Source organism: Nematolebias whitei, chromosome 10 (genome assembly GCF_014905685.2).
Source record: "Nematolebias whitei isolate Nwh7 chromosome 10, NemWhi1, whole genome shotgun sequence".
Taxonomy (NCBI): Eukaryota; Metazoa; Chordata; class Actinopteri; order Cyprinodontiformes; family Rivulidae; genus Nematolebias; species Nematolebias whitei.
Window position 1 is genome coordinate 6,675,623 of NC_056507.1, and position 21,456 is coordinate 6,697,078.

At 39.4% G+C, this 21,456-nt stretch overlaps 1 protein-coding gene across 1 annotated transcript; it reads left to right on the top strand.

The window, feature by feature from the left end:
* The first annotated feature begins 890 nt into the window (after nucleotides 1–890).
* Nucleotides 891–19,998, top strand: ampd3b (adenosine monophosphate deaminase 3b). The gene is made up of 15 exons (XM_037682576.1): nucleotides 891–952; nucleotides 6,579–6,801; nucleotides 6,952–7,123; nucleotides 9,586–9,751; nucleotides 12,295–12,514; nucleotides 14,764–14,893; nucleotides 15,028–15,222; nucleotides 15,527–15,658; nucleotides 16,585–16,748; nucleotides 16,990–17,116; nucleotides 17,255–17,418; nucleotides 17,704–17,824; nucleotides 18,326–18,499; nucleotides 18,629–18,739; nucleotides 19,769–19,998. Exons 1-15 carry the CDS (start codon nucleotides 895–897, stop codon nucleotides 19,943–19,945), a joined length of 2,334 nt encoding a protein of 777 aa, XP_037538504.1. The 5' UTR covers nucleotides 891–894; the 3' UTR covers nucleotides 19,946–19,998.
* Nucleotides 19,999–21,456: the final 1,458 nt, after the last annotated feature.

Genomic DNA, 21,456 nt, shown 5'->3' on the forward strand with positions numbered 1-21,456 from the left:
CCCCCCATCCCCCCATTAATGATAACATACCATCATAAAGATGACCATAAATGCAATTCTCAGCACAAACATACAGCTCACGGTAGATGAATGCAGGCATTAACAAACAGGCATGTATAAACTTCTCTTGTCAGTTTATTAGCACAGTTCAAACTAGTCTGTATTTAAATTAAACGTTTTGGCGTCAGTAGAGACATTCCAGCCTGATCTCATAAGAGTCAGTGTTACTGCAAGTCAAGACGTTTCACGTTATAACCAAGTACATTTTGTAACTTCTCCTTTAACTCTGTATACGGTCTGTTCTTTTACTCTGAGCTTAACCATTTGTGTCATTTTGGACGTAAGGTATACAATGATGTGCAAAGAAATTTAGTTTAAGTAGAATTTGGACTAACGGCAGCCCAAACTTATGTGCGTCTGTTATTTTGTTTGTTTTTGTCCTGAACACCAGGGAGAGTATTTGAATCCTGTATTTGTTGCATTGCCTCTTAGGTCCAATGTTCCTTTAGTAAATGTTAGCTGTTCTTTAACACAATATGGAGAGTAAAGTGGCTTATAAACAAAACCAGAAGATACACATTAAATAACATTTTCCATCCATTACCTTTTACCCGCTTCTTCCTTTTCGGGTCACGGGGGTCACTGGTGCCCATATCCAGCAGTCACTGGGACACCCTGGACAGGTCTCCAGTCCATCGCAGGGCTAAATAACATTTTAAAGCTCTGAATTATACCTTGGTTATCAAGTTTCTCTGAATGAACCAAAGCCAATAGAGTAAAATGTGGGGACGTACTGAATATATGGAGACAATTGATTTTAAATTCAGTTTAGAAACATGTACTTTGCCGGAGTCTGCTGTAATTAATCTGTTTTCTTCCCCCAGGCCAATCAAAATGAGTAAAAGGATCAAGCCTTTTTTTAAGCAGCAGTCCACGCCATGCTTTGGGAAGGGTGAGTCAAAACAAATGCACATTTTTACCCAGCACTTCTATCATAATGCAGGAAAAACTACAGATTTACCAAAACTTATTACACATCCAATGACTTAAATCAGTTCAAACAGTGGGACAAAAACATTTTTGTCCAATTCTGATTCATTTAAAAAAAAATTCTATTTAATATTTTCACAATTTAACAGGAGAAGTTTTGAGTCACAAGTCTTGAGTGCTGCTGCTTTGATCAAATTAATAAAACAAGATGCTTTGCTGTGCATCAGAAGCACAGGGGTGTCCTGGGTTGCTGCCAGGTGCAGCTGCACAAATGCTTTTATATAAATAGTAGTTTTTAAATGTAATTTTCTGTTTATATTCCAAAAAGTTATGCTGAAGGTCAGGAAAGTGCTTGGAAATGAAAACCAAGAAAACAATAGCTAAAACCTAAATTTCAATAAAAATTTGATTCAGTCGCACAAACTAACTGGTTAAGGTATTTTCATCCTTGATGTATTTTTTTTTAATCAAAGAATAATATCTAATACATGCAGTGTATTCATTTCCTCATGCTTTCAGTGACAAACAAACTAATGAAGAAGCTGGTTTGGATCTTCGAAATCTGAAAATACCTTTTTTAATTTAAGCCCAAAATGTTTAAGTAAACTGAGTCATTTATAAACTCAAACAAACTTTGGATTTAGTTGTGTGTATCGAAGACAAAGGAGTTATGAGTACTGCTGTTTCTTTTATTGCTCACAGAAGATGCTCTCTGTACATCTGTCTATGCCCTTACACAGTGATGTCATAAGAACTGGGTATACTTTGTCTCAATGTTTTAAACAAAGAATAAAACCCGACATGTCGCACTGCTCTGACATATTTACTTCATCCCAGAATGGGCCTGTGTGTCAGAAGTGGGTGGTTGAAATGGAAAAACAAAGTGCAGATGTGTTAAGGAGGCAGGCGTAAGAAATACACGTTATATAAACAGGACAAACAAAAGCAGGATGAACAAACTTAGCTACAAAAACTAGATAAAATGAAAACAGGACTAAATAAACTAGCATTCCTTGAACGAACGTATCTCCTGCTGCCTTAAATGGATAAACTTCAAACAAAATCACGTGATCGGTTAGAAGTTCACTCTCTTCACGGTTTCAGGTCCACTAATAATACTATTACTAATATCAGAATTTGTAAAGAAAACCTATTTTTAAGTTTAAATTATTTTTGCTGAATTTTTTTAATTAAATAAAAAAAAAAAAGTCTTACTTTTGGGTGAGGTTCAGTGGTTTCTCTGGGCTCAAACAGATATATTTTCTGTAACCGGAGCACATTATGATTATAGCATAATTCATCAGGAATTCTTAATTTTAAATTCTTAATAAGAAAAGAAAAGATTAAAAAAAAACTCCGTCTTGTCGAAGCTCCAAAATTCACGGTTGAAACCCGTGACTTCATGTAAAAATGTGCAGCAGGTGCTAAAGAATTTAAAATAAAAATAATAATAAAAAAAGAAAATTCCATCTCCATTATGTGTCATGTCCAATCTTATTTTGAAAAACCGCGATGGAGCGAGTCCGCGATAAACAAACCACGAAGTAGCGAGGGACTACTGTGTGTGTGTGTATATATATTTGTATACGATTGAAAACGGAAGCATAAATATGAAAATATGTCATATTTGCATGTAATGAAACTATGATCTTTTCTAAATGGTAATATTACCAGGTATTTACTTGTCCATAAGACAACTTCCTTCTGTCACAGTTGCCCCAGATGGCAGACAGCCTCTCATATGTTACCATTCAGGTTTGACTGCCAGCTTGGATTAGAGGCCCTGTTGCTATGATGCTCTTCATATCCTAAAATAGAGACAGAAAGGGACATTTAAGACAGCAGCAGCCAGCAGGTGCATTATAGATGCAGCCAGAGGACCATGTAAACAGCAGAGCAAAGCTGAACAGAGGCAGTCACAGCCAGCAGCCCGAAGAGCAGCATCACAGACATGTAGACAAACATCAGTCTTGAAGACACTCCTAAAAAAAAAAAAAACAGTTCTGCTTGAATAAAACTGTGATACTGAAGATGAGCGTTTAGCATCCCAAGCAGTCAAAGTGAGATTTGTGCAAGCTGAAACACTTTGAATCAACAGGAGAATATCGAGAGCCTAACATGGCTCAAATCACAGCAGAAGGTAAGAAAGTGTGGCGTCTATGGATTATAAACATGAAATGTGATTATAGTTTTATGGAGGTGATTTTATTAGATGCTGGCTGGAGGACAACAGAAATAAGATGAGATGGAAAGTTAATTTCCTGAGTAATAATTATTTTTAAAACCTTAATAATACTCATTATAAAGGCCGGTCAAAATAAATTTAATAAAGCAATAAAATCTACACAATTGTTTTTCTCATAATGATGGTTGGTGTCTTCAAAGGAAAAACAGCAAACAAAGTTTGTGAACGGCCGCCAACTACCATGTGTGCTTGTTAACTTACGGAAAGAGCCAAAAAGAATGAAACTTGATCAACACTGGTGACGTCCACGTAAGAGCTGTTTTTGAGAAGTCGGACAAATTATAAGTTTATGATTTCAACCTAACTTACCGTTCTAGCAGAAGTTTCGCAAAAGGTTCATGTTTGAATGAAAAGCCCCGTCTTTATGACGCTCCTCCTCTTTATTTGATCCCAGATGTCGTTGACAGTCGTCTTACTTGCTTCTCTTTTCTTTCAAACTTAGCAGCAGATTCATTCCTATATTTCCACCCAAATGTCTCCTTGCCTTTTTGCTAGTCTGATTTCATCATGTTTGTTTACCGGAGACTACGTAGAGCCTAATGTAGGTCAGTCATGTGACTTGAGCTTTCACTTGGCTGTAAGCACATTCAGCCAAGTATTTTGTTTACACTGAGTGTATACCCACAACTGAGAACTGCACCTGGAAAACTACTGGAGCAAACTTTTTTGAGGCTACAGTAGTCTCTCGATACTTTGGGGCTCGACTTTCGTGAACTCACTCTTTTGCGGGTTTTTAACGTAAGATTGTACACATTGTAAGTTGTACACATTGTAAGTTGTACACATTGTAAGTTGTACACATTGTTTCCCGGTGGCCTAGCTGCTCAGTGATTGTCGAGGACTGGCTCAGTAACCATAGCATCAGTCTGTCTGCTCTCTTTCACCATGCTCTTTTAGAGCATTTAGAGAGTTTAGAACATTGCAAGAGTGTGGGAAGGGTTTATAAACCCTTAAAATATTTATAAATACTAAAATAAAACGCCCCTACATTGCTGATTTTCACCTATCGCGGTGGTCTGGAACATAACCCCTGCGATAAGTAAGGGACTACTGTACACCATTTGATGTAGTTCAGAACAACCTATCAATTCATACTTATGAGTAATTAATACGCTGGAACATAAAAATGGTGCACACTAAACAAAAACCCAACTGTTAGCTGATACGAGATAAAAAGGTCATCCACAAAGCTGCTCAGCTGTTCCTGTTCAGGGACAATGTACACGTGTTCAAAGGCTAAGCCTAAATGACGCCTTCCAAAAAGTACCTTTGGTGTCAGTGTGAGGGCAAATGGCACTGGTGTCATTGCTGGAGGTGCCAAGATTATTGAAGGTTTTGGTCGGACAGAGTTGCACGTGGTTTGCAGGCAGCAGTCAATAAGTTAGTTATTTGATACACACACACATGCGCGCCTTGTTTTATGCTTGTTGACACAAATATCTCCAGATAGATTAACACTAGACCTGTCCAAGTGACCCACATTCTAACCGTGACGATATCAGCAGCAGTGATGACTCGATGATCAGACTAATCAAGCATCTCTACCACAAACAGGAAGCTGGACAGTTTCCCAGTTTTTAGATGAGGGGGTGTTGAGGCTTCAGGCCAAGTTATTAAATAACAAAAAGACTGCTGCTGTTCAACTGCTAATACATATTCACAGAGTCTGAGATAAAAATAGCACCAGGCCTCATGTTGTGAGGCCAAATAAACAAGACTGTTTCATTAAGTCCTGGGAACCACTGCAGTCTTAACAACCGGGTCGGGCTTTCTTTCCATGATACAGCCAAAAATAGTTTTATTAAGTCCTGGGAAGTGAATTCTTCTTATGCTGTGGTTTTAAATACTGGGTCAGACTTTTATTACATTCATTTTTTTAAGTAAACTTTGGTTTTTATGTTCATTTAAGGAACTTACTAGAAAACATGAGGCACAAATAACCACAAAAATGACGTTTAAAAAAAACAAGTAATTTTAAAATCAAACAGAGAATCTGTGTTCAATTCAGTTCAGTTTATTTATATAGCACCAAATCACAAGAAAGTTGTATCAGGGCATTTTACAGAAACATTCACATACATAAAAGCCAATTAGTAAAGTTTATCTAAGTTCTCAACATAATATCTTGCTGTTTGGGTAAAGCAGCCAGACTGATGTGACAATGAATCAACATCAAACAGGAAAACATACATAGATAGGCGAGGAATCGAGACCTATTTTCAGAGCTCGTGAAGGGTGAATTACTCTGTACTGAGCCAACAGGTCAATACCAACCTGGCGCACGAAGGATGGGGATTAAATGTGCTGACTGTAACTTGCATGGCACTTTGGCAGATTCAGTATCCAGTATAAAAATACAAGTCAGCCGTTCAGGACATGTTTACACATGAGGATGAGCAGAACACAACAACCTTCAAACTCATTCAGATTAAATTGTTTCAGTTCAACTTAGTGATTCTTGTATTTCTAAGTTTATGTTTAGGTCATGTCATATTTTTTACATTAAACTAATAAAGCATCATGTCACTTTAACTTTGGGGACCGAGATGGTGTAGGGGTAGGGCAGCCGACTCGGGACCCGAAGGTCCAGGGTTCGATCCCTGGTCATTGAACATCTCATGGTGTCTCTGAGCAGGACACCCTATCCCCAGTTGCTCCCTGGGCGCCTCCAAAGTTCACCCACCTCTCCGCCTGGTGGTGGATGGGTTAAATGCATAGAGCCAATTTCACCATTGTATGGGAACATACAATGATGACAACACATACACATTATTATTAATATTAAAATAAAAAATGAATGGGATTTATAAAAACTGCCTACTGTCAACCTCTCTTGCTGCAATTTCGAATGCCAGTTATAGAATTATAACTGCCATTATATTGTAAATAAGTGCTATGTGTTGTCATCATTGTATGTTCCCATACAACGGCGAAACTGGTTCTCTGCATTTAACCTGTCGCACCTGGGATACGCCAGGTGGAGCAGTGGGCAGCTGTGTAAGCGCCCGGGGAGCAATTGGGGATTAAGTGTCTTGCTCAGAGACGCCACGACATGTGGCTGGGGATTGAACCTGGGACTTTCGGGTCCCAAGTCGACTGCCCTACCTCTACTCCATCTCGGCCCCAAATAAAATGCTTTTAATGATAAAAATCCTAATATTTTGCAGAATAAAATGCATCTAATTTGAATAAAACCTTATTTGATCCAGCAATAATAAGTTATTATTGAATATTTCCATGCTAATTATGACATATGGCATGTACCCATCATTACTTTTTTAAACAAAAGATTTTCTTTCCAAAAAAATAAAAGGGACTCACTGAGACTCGAACCTTTTTCCAGAGGCCACACAGCTTTTCCCCAAGATGTTGATGAGCGAGACTGATGAGAAGATACGCCTGATGGCAGAGAAGGTTTACGCCTCTGCCCTGAAACAGGAAACCATGAAGGATGCTCTGGCGTTGTTCACTGTCCCAGAGGACTGTCCGATCGGCCTGCACGAGGACAGGGAGAGGGAGCTGCAGAAGGAGCTGGCTGAGCAGCTGTCTCAGGAGTCTGTTCAGAGGTGGGAAGTTGAAAGATGTTTAAACAACCTCCACATCAGAAAACCTTACTTTTCTAAATAGCTCAACATCAGCAGAGATTTCTAGTTTTAGGAACATAAACAGGCGGTCTTAATTCACCAGTAGAATAATCATTGTGATTGTATTATCAGGAAGAAGAACTTCTTGTTGAAGCGCTCGCAGACGGTATGTTTACAGCTACCTGATGACTGGAATCGGTCCGCTTCATCTCCTCTGCCCACCGCAGGCGTGGCTGAACCTTTTCCACTAGAGAACTTCCCAGACTTCCAGAGAGTAACCATCAGCGGGGATTACTGTGCAGGGGTATGCAACTACTGCACGCATTACGAACAATGGCACCCTTTGTGCATCTGCCTTTAATAAAACAATGCTACCAAGAAACAGGTGCTCGATTAAAAAAACTGGAGATAAAAAGACTTGAAACTTTACTTGCTGAGGAGAGAAGTGAAACAGCAACTTTAATTTAAAATCCAGGAAAATAAAAGACATCTTAATGACCCCAAACAACTGTAAAAAGAAATACTGAAATTCTGGATTTATGTAGTGTATTCTATTTCTTCTTTCAGCTTTTTCCTCTTTAGGGGTTGTCACATTGAGTCATCTTCTTCTGTCGTCACTCTGTCCTCACTCCAGCTACCTCCATGTCCTCTCTCTAACTGCATCCAAATATCTCCTCTTTGTCTTTTTCCTGACAGCTGCATTTCTAACATCCTTCTACCAATTTACCCACTGTCCCCCCTCTGGACATGTCCAAACCATCTCAGTCTGACCTCTCTAACTTTATCTCCCAGTTGTTCAACCCGTGCTGTACCTCTGATGATCTCATTCCTAGTGCTGTGTTCAAGACTACCTAACCCGAGACCAAGACCAGAGAGTACCGAGACAAGACCAAGAATTTTAGGGTGCAAGACCAAGTCGAGACCAAGACCTCAAATAAAATAAATAAAATATTTTTATTATAATTTAAAAAAAAAAATTAAAGTTATATACTGCAACTTTAAGCTTGCTTTTGAATGAATATATCGGCTTTTATAAATTTTCAAAGCTACATAAAGAAATCAGACATTCAGTGGCCTAACTACATGTGATTCAACAATAAAATTACACAACTGTTCAATTGGAAGCAGTTTCATCACGTCAAGCCTTAAAAAACTGCAGTGGCAAAACACTCTTCAGAAGTCCGAACTCAAGACCAAGGATAGTTGCACAGTGGTTTCAATAAAGTAGTAGATGTACACCTAAAAAGTTACATAAATGAATATTCGTTACAAGTATATTCTGTCTGATTTAAATAGCTGAATTTTATAACTGATGATTTGGCAGACATCTTCTCCCGCGCCCAGACAATCGCTTCTCATTTTTTTGGAGTGACCAGTGTTGCCAGATAGAGTCGAGGTTTTCCAGCCCAAAAATCTGTTAAAAACTGCCACGTCACACAAAAGTCCACCCAATCGATATATTGTTAAAGTATATTTACTGTTTGAACATGAACACACATCAGTACAAACCAAGGTCATTTAACAATATGTGGCAAAATGCAACAATCCAACAAAAATCTTCCCAGAGTTCCCAGCAAAATCAGATTGAAAACCGCCCCATTATAAACCACCCAATCTGGCAACACTGGGAGTGATGCGTGCAAGTGAAAGAGGTTGGGCTTGACAGCGGTAACAAAAAACGTATTTAGCAATGAGTCACGTTATCGATTAGATTTGAATCAGTACGTTTTGCAGCCAATAAAAGCAAAGATGTTGACAAATAAACTGGATAGTATTCTGGTCATTTAGTGATATTTCCACCGTTGTGGTCTTGAATTAAAGTCCCGAGTCCTCAATGTTCGAAACCAAGACAAGACTGAGACCAAATGCAATTGAGTCCGAGACGAGACCAAGACCATCAAAAAGTGGTCTTGAGACCGGTCTCAAGACCAAGACTGGTCTTGAGTGCTACAACACTACTCATTCCTAATCTTATCCATCCTTGTCACCCCTAAGGAGAATCTCAACATCTTCATTTCTGCCACTTCCTGTTCTGTCTCCTGTCTTTTTGTCCATGTCTCTGTCTCCAGACCATACTACATAACTGGTCTCACCACTGTCCTGTAAACTTTTCCTTTGACCTTTGCTGACTCACTTGTTACAAGAAGGAATGTGTATTCCAAAGTTTAAAAAAAGGTCTTGCACAATCTAAGAGTGCTTGAAATGTGTTTTTGGAATGACTTTCAATATCTGTAAAATTACAGAGTGACGGTTGTTTTTGTGTTTGCTATGATTGATTAGCTGTGGCAGCCATTTTGAACTGGGTAGACTTCAAGATCAATTGTACATCCAATTATTTTTTTAGGAGTCTCATTAAAATACAATGCTTCATGAGATGTTTTGCTTACAGATAAATTAACATGCGTAAATACACATCCACACAAGTTTGTACTTCTACCCATATTGTACTGACTTCCATTCATTCTTGTAGCCTGAGCTTGGTCCTAATCCAACCTACCATCGCCACTACCTGCCTAAACCTAACCCCTAACTCTAAAATAAACTCAGTTTACACTTCAGCCTTAATCCCAATCCCTATATGGTTTAGTGGTCCTGAGAAGGTAGGTGAAAATACCTGAAAAGGTTCTTAGAAGGTAACACAAACCAAGAATGCACACACACAAAATTACAATATTGCCCACACTTCACAGCAGCAAGGAATAATGAATCGTTTAACTTATTAACTAAATTTTCAGCTCTTTAACACGTGAAAATCTCTGATTTTAGATCACTGTTGAGGATTATGAACAAGCATCTGAGAGTCTCTTTAAAGCACTTTTTATCCGAGAGAAGTACTCCAGGCTGGCATTCCACCGCTTCCCAAGAACCACTACCCGATTCCTTTGGGATGCCCAAAATGTGAAGTGGAGCGAGGAGGATGAGGTTTTACCCGGTACGAACATTTCCATGCTCATTTTAAAATGAATTTATTCAACTATAGAAATGTGCCAGCCAATATTGTATCCAATCATATTGATGTAAATTATTCACTACAGTTTTAGTTTTGTATTTTTTGGTGCAGAACTGTGTTTGAACTCTTTAAAGCTATTTTAAGCTCTCTTTGCATTTGTATCAGAGTAAGAGTGATGTGTGTTAGGCCGTTAGTTAGACCATTCCAGACTCCAGATACACATCACACATCCCAAAACTTGTCAAATATACTCCTCTAAACAGCTCAATGTATACATTTTATTAAAAGATGGATGGATGGATTTTGCAAGGCCACATTATCTCCAAGCTTTACTAATTACAGAGTTTAAATGTATTTTTGCAATCATCAACTTGTTTTGCAGTTATCACTATTAGCATTTTTAGTCTGAGTGTGTGAGCAATAGAGCTTTTTCAGTGTAAGTTAACTTGATGAAGTATGGTGCAAGCAAACCACAAGGATCTTACGTTGGAGACAAAAAAGGAAAACTAGGATCTTAGATATTTTGCTGATTAGGAGCTCAGACAGGAACAGCAGCGCACTGTTACACCATACTGTGGGTGCAACATGTTGCATGTTTGAATTGTGTCAGCGTATTGATAAACGGATGGTTGTGTTCTTTTTTCTGTGTTGTATCGTGACAACAAAGAAGCACACTCACATTCCTGTACGATGAACTTGTTTATTTATTAAGAACACTAACTTACAGACAAGGCCCAAACATCAGCCGTCTTACAACCGTCATGAGCTTTGACTCAGTCACTTCACAAGTTACTGACCAGGAGAAACATTTACAATAAAACAATATTGCCACCCAGTGGTGTAATTATCAGCAGACATATCATGTATCCCAGGTTATCATTAACACATTTTAACAACATTATGCCAAGATACATCACAGTGAATGGCCTCGCACAAAAGATTTGACAGTTGTTTGTGTGCCGGATCCTATTCCTGATACAATCTGGCTCAAACCTGCAGCCTGAAGATTACAAGACCATGGCACTGACCACCATCCTTCCACAGCCCCTTATAACTGGATGGTATATTTTCTCTATAATATCCATCCATCCATTTTTTTTACCCACTTCTTCCTTTTCGGGTCACAGGGGTCACTGGTGCCCATGTCCAACCATTACTGTGCAAAAGGTGGGGTACACCCTAGACTGATCGCAATTCCATCACAGGGTCACATGGAGACAAATGAGACAAACAACCATTCACTCTATCAATCACAACTAGGGACAATTTAGAATCTGCCTAACATGCATGTTTTTTGGTCTGTGGGAGAAAACCGGAGTACCTGGAGAAAACCCACGCATGTACGAAGAGAGCATACAAACTCCACTCAGAATGCCCCCCCCCCCCCCCGGCTGGGATTTGAACTAGCGACCTTCTTGCTGAGAGGCGGCAGCTCTACCAACTGCCCCACTGTGCCGCCCCTAAAGTATAATAAATGAATAAACACACAAACAAATAAATCTGTAGCAAATGTTGCATTGTTGAGTCTACCTAATTTAATACATACATTTTCTGGTTATCATCCAGAATTGGTAGTTTCAAAACAAGGTTCTTTGTCATATGCATCACATGTGGTACATGAGGTGGAATGAAGTTGTGTACCCAAGGTCCCAGTTGTAGTTGAAACAAATATTCAACAAGGCATTTATCCAGTGGCGTTATGCCTGGAAGTCTGGAAGTGGCAGTTTATCTCTCACTGTTAAACCAAAGTCGGTCGTGATCTTTTGCCAGTGCAAGTTGGACTCCGCCAAGGCTGCCCCTTGTTTACAGTCCTGCTTGTGTTGTTCATGGAATTGATCTCAAGGCTTAGTCATGGAGAAGAGGGGGTCAAATTTGGAGACCTAGGGGTCTCATTTATGCTTTTGACATGGTTCTGTTGGTGACTTCAAGCCAATACCCTCAGTGTACACTCTGTTTGCAGCTATGATGAGTCCGCTTCTCCAAGTCTGAGGCCATGGTTCTCAACAAGCACAAGATAGAATGATGAGTCTTTGCCTCAAGCAAAGGGGTTCAACTTCAAGTATCTAGCTGTCTTAGTGGCAGAATGATGCAGGAGATGGATGTACAGATCAAGGCCTTGTCCACAGGGATGAAGAGTTGCTCTGGTCTGAGTTGAAAGACAAATGTCTTGAGGTTCAGGCATCTGATTTGTTTGATTCCTGGTCACCTGCCTCTGGAGATTTCCTGGGCACATCACACTGTAAGGAAACCTTGACACAGATACAAAACTTGCTGGAGGGATTTTAAATCCTCTCTGGCCTTGGAACATCTTCAAATCCCCAGAACAAAGCTGGAAAGTGTCACTGGGGAAAGGGATGTTTGGGTTTTTCTCTTGGATTTGTTGCCTGCACAATCTGACCACAGATAAGCAAAATAAAATTAATGGATGGATGTCAAAGCCAATTATATTGATTTTGTACTCTACCTTACTCATTTGAACTCTTGATCATTCTCATAGTTTATTTATCTCCTCCAATCATTTGCAGTCATCTGGCCTTTCCCTCCTGAAGGAGAGGATCCATATTCCATGGAAGGTATTCCTGAGAACCTGAAGTATGAGCTAAAGATGAAAGATGGAATATTTCATGTGTATGCTGATGCAGAAGCCCTAAAACAAGAACAACCTCTCAGCCTCCCCTATCCTGATCTTGAGACATTTGCTATAGATCTGAGCCATGTACTTGCGATGATAGCTGATGGCCCTACGTAAGTACACAAACACAAACACAAACATTTTCTTTGAGTGATTGACATATTGCTGCAATATCTCAGTACATAGGGTTAATAATGTCAAAACATGAACTATTCACTTTATTTATATAGTGCCAAGTCACAACAGAGGTTGTCTCAGGGCACTGTACAAAAACACTGACGTACAGTAAAACACCAATTAGTAAAAGTTATCTATCTACAGAAGATTGTGTTGAATTTTCACTTTATAACAGTCTCCCATCCTGAGCAAGTACAAAGGAGACCGTGGAAAGGAAAAACTCCCTTTTTAAAAGGAAGAAACCTCCAGCAGAACCAGGCTCAGGACGAGTGGCCATCTGCTTGGACTGGCTGGCGTTTGAGAGAACACGAAGTAGAAACAGACAAACGCAGAATGGCAGATCCAGGTGTATTTTCTATTGGAAGAAAGACAAAACAAAAAAAGTTAAGATAGAAATAATTACAAATACAAGCAGGTATCGTAGAAGAAGTAAAGGCAGCAGCAAAGTGAGGAAATGTGGTCAGTTTGTCCTCCAGCAGTCTAAGCCTATAGCAGCATAACTAAGGGACAGCTCAAGAAACCCAAGCTGACCCTAATTATAGGATTGATCAATAAGCTTAGTCTTAAAACTGGACAATGTGTCAGCCTCACTGACAGAAACTGGAAGTTGGTTCCACAAGAGAGGAGCCTGATAACCAAAAGCTCTCTTTCCCATTCTACTTTTGGAAACTCTAGGATCTACAAGTAAACCTGCAGCTGAGTGTGAAGTGCTCCGTTAGGAAAGTATGGAACAATAAGATCTGTAATATAAGATGGAGCTAGGTTGTTGAGAGCTTTGTAGGTTAGAAGTAAGATTTTGAATTAAATTCTGAATTTGACAGGGAGCCAATGGAGAGAAGCTAAAACTGGAGAGATATGATCTCTCTTACCAACTCTCATTAAAACTCTGGCAACAGCATTTTGGATTAACTGAGACACCCAGATAATAAGCAGTTGCAATAGTTCAGCCTATAAGTGTTAAATGCATGGACTACCATAGTTTTTCTGCATCGTTTTTGGACAAGACGTTTCTAATCTTAATGATATTACGGAGGCGGAGGAAAGCAGTCCTGGTAACATTTTTAATGTGGGGGTTAAAAGACATATCCTGATCAAAAATTACACCAAGGTTTTAAACATTAGAACTGGAGGCCATATTAATGCCATTGAGAGGAAGTGAAAGGCTGCAACGTTTATTCCCAAGATGCTCAGGTCTAAAAACCACAACCACTGAATTTAAAAGCAGAAAATTAAGGGTCATCCAGGTTTTATATCTTTAAGACATGCTTGTAATTTAAGTAACTGATTGGATTCTCTGGGTTTTATAAATAAATGTAACTGTGTATCATCAGCATAACAATAAAAATTTATCCCATGCTGTTTAATAACTTTACCTAGTGGAAGCATATACAAGGTAAAGAGTATTGGTCCAAGCACTAAACCCTGAGGAACTCCATGACAAACTTTGGTGTCTGAAGAAATTCATTATTTACATTTACAAACAAATCTGTCAGATAGATATGATTTAAACAACTTTAGAGCCGTTCCTTTAATCACAATATCATATTCAAGTCTCTGTAGTAGAATATTGTGACCAGCTGTATCAAATGCAGCACTGAGGTCTAACAGGACGACACCTGTCCATTGTCAGAGGCCATGAGAATATCATTAGTGACATTCACCAGTGCAGTTTCAGTGCTGTGGTGATCTCTAAACCCTGACTGAAACTCTTCAGATTATATCTGTTCAAATGTTCACACAACTGATTTTTATCTATTTTCCTCAAGAATATTTGAGACAAATGTTAGATTATATATAGGTCTATCATTGGCTAGGATTTCTGAATCAAGATAAAGTTTTTTAAGTAAAGGTTTAATTATAGTAACCTTAAAAGTGCTGTGGTACATACCTTAACCATTCATTAGAGACAAATTAAGCAAATCTAAAAGGTGGATATTAATTAGAGGAAATATGTCTTTTAAAATTCTGTTGGGATGGGATCTAGCAGACATGTGGATGGTTTGGATGAAGCGATTTCTTTTGACAATTCAGAGCTCAACAGGACGAAAACAGTCCAAACATAAATCAGGTTCTGGTGACATTTCTAAAGCTGCAGAGAGGTACAGAGAGAAAATTCAACAGGGCAGGACTGAGAAGCCTTTCTCAGTATATTTTACAGGATAATAAATCTTGTGCTGCCTTGCAGGAAAACCTACTGCCACAGACGACTTAATTTCTTGTCTTCTAAATTCTACATCCATGAAATGCTGAATGAAATGGCGGAGCTGAGAGAGCTGAAAAGCGTTCCACACAGAGACTTCTACAATGTTAGAAAGGTTAGTTGATGTTTTTTTCAGTTAGTCCTTCAGTATGTGAACTTAGGTTTTAGTGACATTCCGCCTAAAATAACAACAGATCATGGATGTAGTATATTTGCCCAATAACATCATTTTCTTTGTGTCAAATGCAGGTAGACACACACATACATGCTGCAGCTTGCATGAACCAGAAGCATCTGCTGAAATTTATCCAAACAACATACCATACAGAGGCAGATCGAGTGGTTTTGGAGAAAGGAGGCCAGAAGATCACACTCAAAGAAGTCTTCAACAACCTCAAAATGGACCCATATGACCTGACTGTAGATTCACTGGATGTGCACGCTGTAAGAGAACATTTACAGTTCAAACTATAGCATCGTCACCAAAGCGTTGGGGAATACATTCACCTAGTATAATCTAACACAAACTGCTTTTAATGCAAAATGACAACGACAAAATGAACGTTATGTTAACTTTTTTTATGATTTGAAAATATTTTTATCCAGTTTTTGTTTGTTACAAATGTATGTACCGTATATGGTATTTTTGCTGTTAATCCTGCAACCTTACAGTTTTTTATAGAAAAAGAACCGATGCAGTCATTATCAGTATGTTAAATTGACCCTCTCCCTCTCCCGTCACTCACAGGGAAGACAGACCTTTCACAGGTTTGACAAGTTCAACTCCAAGTATAATCCTGTGGGAGCCAGTGAACTACGAGAGATTTATTTGAAAACGGACAACTATATTAACGGAGAGTACTTTGCACGTCTCATCAAGGTGAAGTACAAATGAAAAACAGTTTAAATATTTGCATAAAAGGTTAAACAGCTGTGTGATGAATTAATATATTGTGGTCTTATTAGAGTTCCTAACGATTGCAATTTTACAAACCTACCCTGGTTTCAATAAAGATACAGTAGTCTCTCGTTTATTGCCAGGGATCCGTACCCTGAAGACCCGCGATAAGTGAAAAAACGCAAAGTAGGAATAGTAGTACAAGTAGTAGTTTATTTTAGTATATATATATATATATATATATATATATATATATATATATATACACACACACACGTTAAGATGTTTTAAACCCTTCCTACACTCTTGCAATATTCTAAATAATGTTTCTAAACGCTCTAAAAGAGCACAGCATTTCATGGTTTCAGCTTCCTGCTTCCTCTGCTTTGCCACCTGCAAGTGCTCTTGGCCACGCCCACTTCTCTGCTCTGCACGCAGAACAGCTGATCAGCTGCAGCAGGAAGTTTATCCTGCAGCATGGGCTGCTCAAAGGTGCAGCAGGTGCCAAATATTTTAAAATAATTTATTTTAAATAAAAATTCCATGCCAATCATGGAGCTCATCCATCAGTCAGCCAGTTGTGTGTCATGTCTAATCGTATTTTGAAAAACCGCGATAAACGAACCGCGAAGTAGCGAGGGACTGCTGTATTTTAATTTTAGAGGTGTAAACTACAACAAGGGTTCAACTCTGCGTGTCACATCGAAAACAAAAGACCCGACATCCGTCTCATTAAAGGTTATTAAGGGACGCAAGCACAGGTCTTGAACAATACAGATTAAATTTGTGTTTTTGTGAGGAACAAAATCTTTGATGGGATATAGAAATGGCATTTTTTGTCCACTGCATTACCAGCTCACTTGTTTTCTCAAGAAAAGTCAAGAACTTTGTGTCGTTGCACATTTCAGGAAGTTGCTGCGGAGCTGGAGGAAAGCGTGTATCAGCACGCTGAGCCACGTTTGTCTATTTACGGCAGATCTGCCAGCGAGTGGGAGAGCCTGGCAACATGGTTCATCCAGCACAAAGTCCACTCACCCAACATGAGATGGATGATCCAAGTTCCGAGGATCTAGTAAGCTTTCAGTACAAGGAAATGGCCGTTAACAAGACAAATTAGGGCCTGTTCACACAGGAACACTGCTATACGACAACGGGGGAGTCACTAGCTTATTTACACGTACCACAATTACCTAAAACTACAGGGTTTGATGAATATTGGAGCTCTATTTTGAGAACAAAATGCTTTACGCAATATGGCTAAAAACTAATTGTGTGTATTGTGTAAGGGTTCACTTAATTTATTTGTCTTGCAGTGACATCTTCAGGTCAAAGAAACTGGTTCCAAACTTCGCTAAGATGCTGGAGAACATTTTCCTCCCACTTTTTGAAGCTACAGTCAACCCTCAAAAGCACAAAAAAATCCACGTTTTTCTAAAATATGTACGTATATTTATGAACATGTTTTTATCTAAAACTTTCTGTACTGCTGAGCTGAGGAGACGAACTGTAAAGAGCGTTATGTCGAACCGATACGAGCTGTGTACTAAACGGTACGTGGTATTGTCTGTGGCCCTGCAGGTGACGGGATTCGACAGTGTGGATGATGAGTCTAAACACAGCGACCACATGTTCTCTTACAAAAGCCCGAAACCCGAGGAATGGACCACAAACGAAAATCCTCCCTACACCTATTACCTCTTCTACATGTATGCCAACATCATGGTGCTGAACAATCTGCGCAAGTAAGTTCTTGAAGGTCGTTCAACAAAACGTCTGTTAAACTCAAGAATGCTGAACGTCGTCTTAAGATGAACGGCGTCGTATGATTAACACGTTTAATAAATATGCACAAACCGTTAATAGCTCACGATTTCCGAGAAATGCCAAGAGATAAAACTTTAGTCAACCGAGGCACAAAAACAACTTTTGCTAACCGTATGAAAATGACAAAAACAAAACGATAATAATTCAACTGTCTTTCACCAGTGAGATGCTAAAGCACTGAAACTAAACTTTTCTTCCTGCAGGGACCGAGGACTGAACACCTTCCAGTTCCGTCCCCACTGCGGTGAGGCGGGCTCCATCACCCACCTGGTCTCTGCCTTCCTGATAGCTGACAATATCTCCCACGGACTCAACCTGAAGAAGGTGCGGCCCTAAAGTCACACTAAAGTTTGATCAAGGTCTTTAATGAGATAAAAGTCAAACTATCGCATCCATCGTCTCAACGTCTTGACCACCGTCAGACAATAAACTGAGAGGTTTTTTTTTTCTTACAATCTAATGACCACGCTGCTTTTGACATTACACAGATCTTCTTTAATGTCTGTTGCCAGCATCACATAATCCAAGAATGTGCAGACAGTTAAATCATGCACGTTGTAGCACCACAGATGGTACGATACAAACTCTTTTTGCAAATATATGTGCAGCTGTGGCTCAAAATAAAGTGTTTCTTCACCTGTAAAGGGTTGCTGGTTCAATCCCTGCCTTTACTAAGTATACCTTGGAAGCTGCTTTCCATCCTCCAGTAAGATGCTCGGATCATTTTGTTTTAAACTAATTGTGAATTTTCATCGATAATCCCTCAAAACAAAACATTAAAAGTGATGTTACTGTGGTGTGTCTGCGTTACGTCCCCCTGTCCAGAGTCCAGTGCTGCAGTACCTGTTCTACCTGGCCCAGATCCCGATCGCCATGTCCCCACTGAGCAACAACAGCCTGTTCCTGCAGTACTCAAAGAACCCAATGCAAGAGTTTCTTCACAAAGGCCTGTGTGTGTCATTGTCCACTGATGACCCCATGCAGTTCCACTACACGAAGGTCAGGACACTAAAAGAAAATAGCTCAATTAAAGCACATGTTAGAAATAGTTTTTGTGGTTCTAGTCTGGAAACATCCGGGTACTTTTTAAAGTAATAATTTCTCTTCATGCTATTGAAAAATCTTTAGGAAGCTTTAATGGAGGAGTACGCCATCGCAGCTCAGCTGTGGAAGCTGAGCACGTGTGATTTGTGTGAGATTGCCAGGAACAGCGTTCTGCAGAGCGGTCTCTCCCATGAGGTAAACCTAAACAGAACTTTGCTTAAGAAACGGTCACACAGTGAAGTAAAGTGGTGCATCGCATTGGTTTTACATTAACTCATAATATAATACTGCACCATACTTTTAAGAATGTTGTCGAGGTTTATTCAAATCACAACACCAAAATAAATGAAGATGTTCACATTCCATTTCTAGAAACATTTACAGTAGTCCCTGGATTATCACGGGGTTTACGTTCCACACATCCCCGCAACAAGTGAAAAACTGCAAAGTAGGAACGCTGTATATATTTTAGTATTTAAATATATTTTAAGGCTTTATAAACCCTTCCCACACACTTGCAATGTTCTAAACTCTTAAACCTGCTTAATTTTAACAACCTACAGTACAGCAAATTTTTATATGGGTACTCACCAGCTCTGCAGACCTACCCTGCAGCACCGCCCTGTGCAGGTTGATGTGCACGTGGATGTGCACGTGGATTATTGAGCTTCAGGATTATTTACGGCTTTCCTGCCAGTTCTGTGAGCTTCATAGATAGATCGTTACTTCTGACTGCGTTGCTAAACTTTCCCTCTATTTCGACAGAAAGCAGCAGCTGGAAGCACTGTTGGCTTCTGGGTAGTGTAGTTCTTTTGACCTGTGTTACAGTATAGGCTTATTGAAAGAAAACTACAAAATGGTGGCGCCTAGCCAAAGTATTTTTTTGGTAACTTTTTGTCCCGTACCGTCCCAATCACGTGAGTAATATTAAAGTTGACAATCGTGTACAATCTTGCGTTGGAAAAACCGCAAAAGAGCGTGTTCATTACATGGAACTCCATTAATAGACATTGCCATCTAGTGTCAAAAATCAGAACTGCACTGAAGACCGCTGTAAGTAATAACATTTTAAAAATAAATGCAGTCGCTGTTAGTATCTTTGTACTGTTTGTCTGAAACTATTAAGGTTATTAAACTTGTCACTGGGAAATAAATATTTAGAAACCTGCTGCATGCAGTGTAAAATATTCTGGCTACATCATTGTTAAACCTTAATCTCCGCAGGAAAAGAAACGCTTCATTGGTTCCAACTACCTACAGGATGGACCGCAGGGCAATGACATCCGTAAGACAAACGTGGCTCAGATCCGCATGGCCTTCCGCCACGAGACTCTGTGCAACGAGCTCAGTTTTCTGGTGGATGCGGTGAAAACGGAGGATGCTCCACCTCCAGCCGAGTGATTAACTTCACAGTCACACATCTGGATACGTCTTCAGAGGTTAGAGGGCAAAGACTAGACGGCGTATGTGTTTTTATAACGGCTTTGGAAATGTTCTCCCCCGAGACTTTTAGGGAGGAAAATTGAAGCATCAGTTGTGCTGATGGATAATGATGCTAATATTTTGGGCCGACCTAATGTAGTGTAATATGGATCGACTTGTTTGGGTTTGGATACTCTAAAAATGTATTTGTCACAGTTTTACTGATATAGACGTGTTCACATGTAGAGTGTTTTGAATGAAAAGGTTTGTCTATATTGGATATTACAGTTTATTTCCCACAAAATTTAAGAGAAACGTTTTTTTTTTCCCCCCGAGTAGCCTTTTTGTAAGATTGTGATTACACGGATAATTCAGACCTTTTGAACTGGCACGAACAATTAACATGTCACCTGCAGTAGGCAGCTCTTTGAACGTGGAGCAGTTGAGTTGAATACCAATTAAGCTAACGGTTCAAATCAAAACCAAAGTGGTTTGTTGCCATCTTAAAACAACTTCAATCAAACTTGTCTTGGCGGTTAATGCAAATGGTTTCTTTTTAACACTGCCATCAGTTTAGCATCACAGTTAGGGTGATTACAAGTGCAAATGGCTGTAGCAGCAGCTAGCTGTAGCACTTCCAGCAGGAATGGTAAATTATTTCTGTTGGAATAACGACATAATGTGAACCTGACAGCAGTGTGAATAGTGTTTGCATGAACCTCAGTGACAATTTGGACACATTTTAAGGCAACAATTCATTTTGGAAATGGGTCTGCTCGGATTAGCCTTTATTAGCTTGTTTATACAAACGGACTATGCTTCCAAAAATAAATTTAGCCTTCTTAAAGCAAATTAAATCAACAAAATGTCATGGCAGTAGCTATATTAATTGTTCGTAACTCCTCGTCAAAATCTCTGAACCATCACGTGAAGGTGGATGAGAGGCAAGTCTCATATTTACACGTGAAACTGTGATCGTCACAAAATATTAGACTTGCAATAATTTTGAGCTTTGTTGGATATGAAACAGTTTTTTGTCACTTCTCATCATTTTTCACATTTGAATAAAAGTTGCACAACAGCTAATAATGTGTCTTCTATGTTTTAAAACCGTTTGTCGGGTTTAATTTAAATGTGGCTATGAAGTGCTAACTGTTAAACGGAAGATTGTTGTATTTTTTTTTTTTTTTGAAAAGGGGAGTTAACTGTGAGCACAAAAATAAATGTTTAAACTTTAAAGTCCATCAGTGTTCTGTCTGCTTCTCTGGGTCACGGGAAACCGGTGCCCGTCTCCAGCAGTCACTGTGAGAGAGGCAGAGTGCACCCTGACGGGTCCACGTCCATCACCGAGACACACGAGACAACTAGTCGTGCTCTCGGGGACAATCTGGAGTTAGACACTCACCTAACCTGCATATTGTTGAGTCTGTGGGAGGAAACCAGTACATAGAACTCAGAGAAAGATAAAAATCCATCAGCTACAAGTTTCT

What these genes read in the sequence shown, in the direction of transcription:
- ampd3b (XM_037682576.1), top strand. Translation starts at nt 895, where the DNA reads ATGAGTAAAAGGATCAAGCCTTTTTTTAAGCAGCAGTCCACGCCATGC. An exon ending in ATCCAAGTTCCGAGGATCTA is followed by an intron (nt 16,749 to 16,989) that starts GTAAGCTTTCAG and finishes TTTGTCTTGCAG; the next exon opens with TGACATCTTCAGGTCAAAGA. An exon ending in ACGGACTCAACCTGAAGAAG is followed by an intron (nt 17,825 to 18,325) that starts GTGCGGCCCTAA and finishes CCCCCTGTCCAG; the next exon opens with AGTCCAGTGCTGCAGTACCT.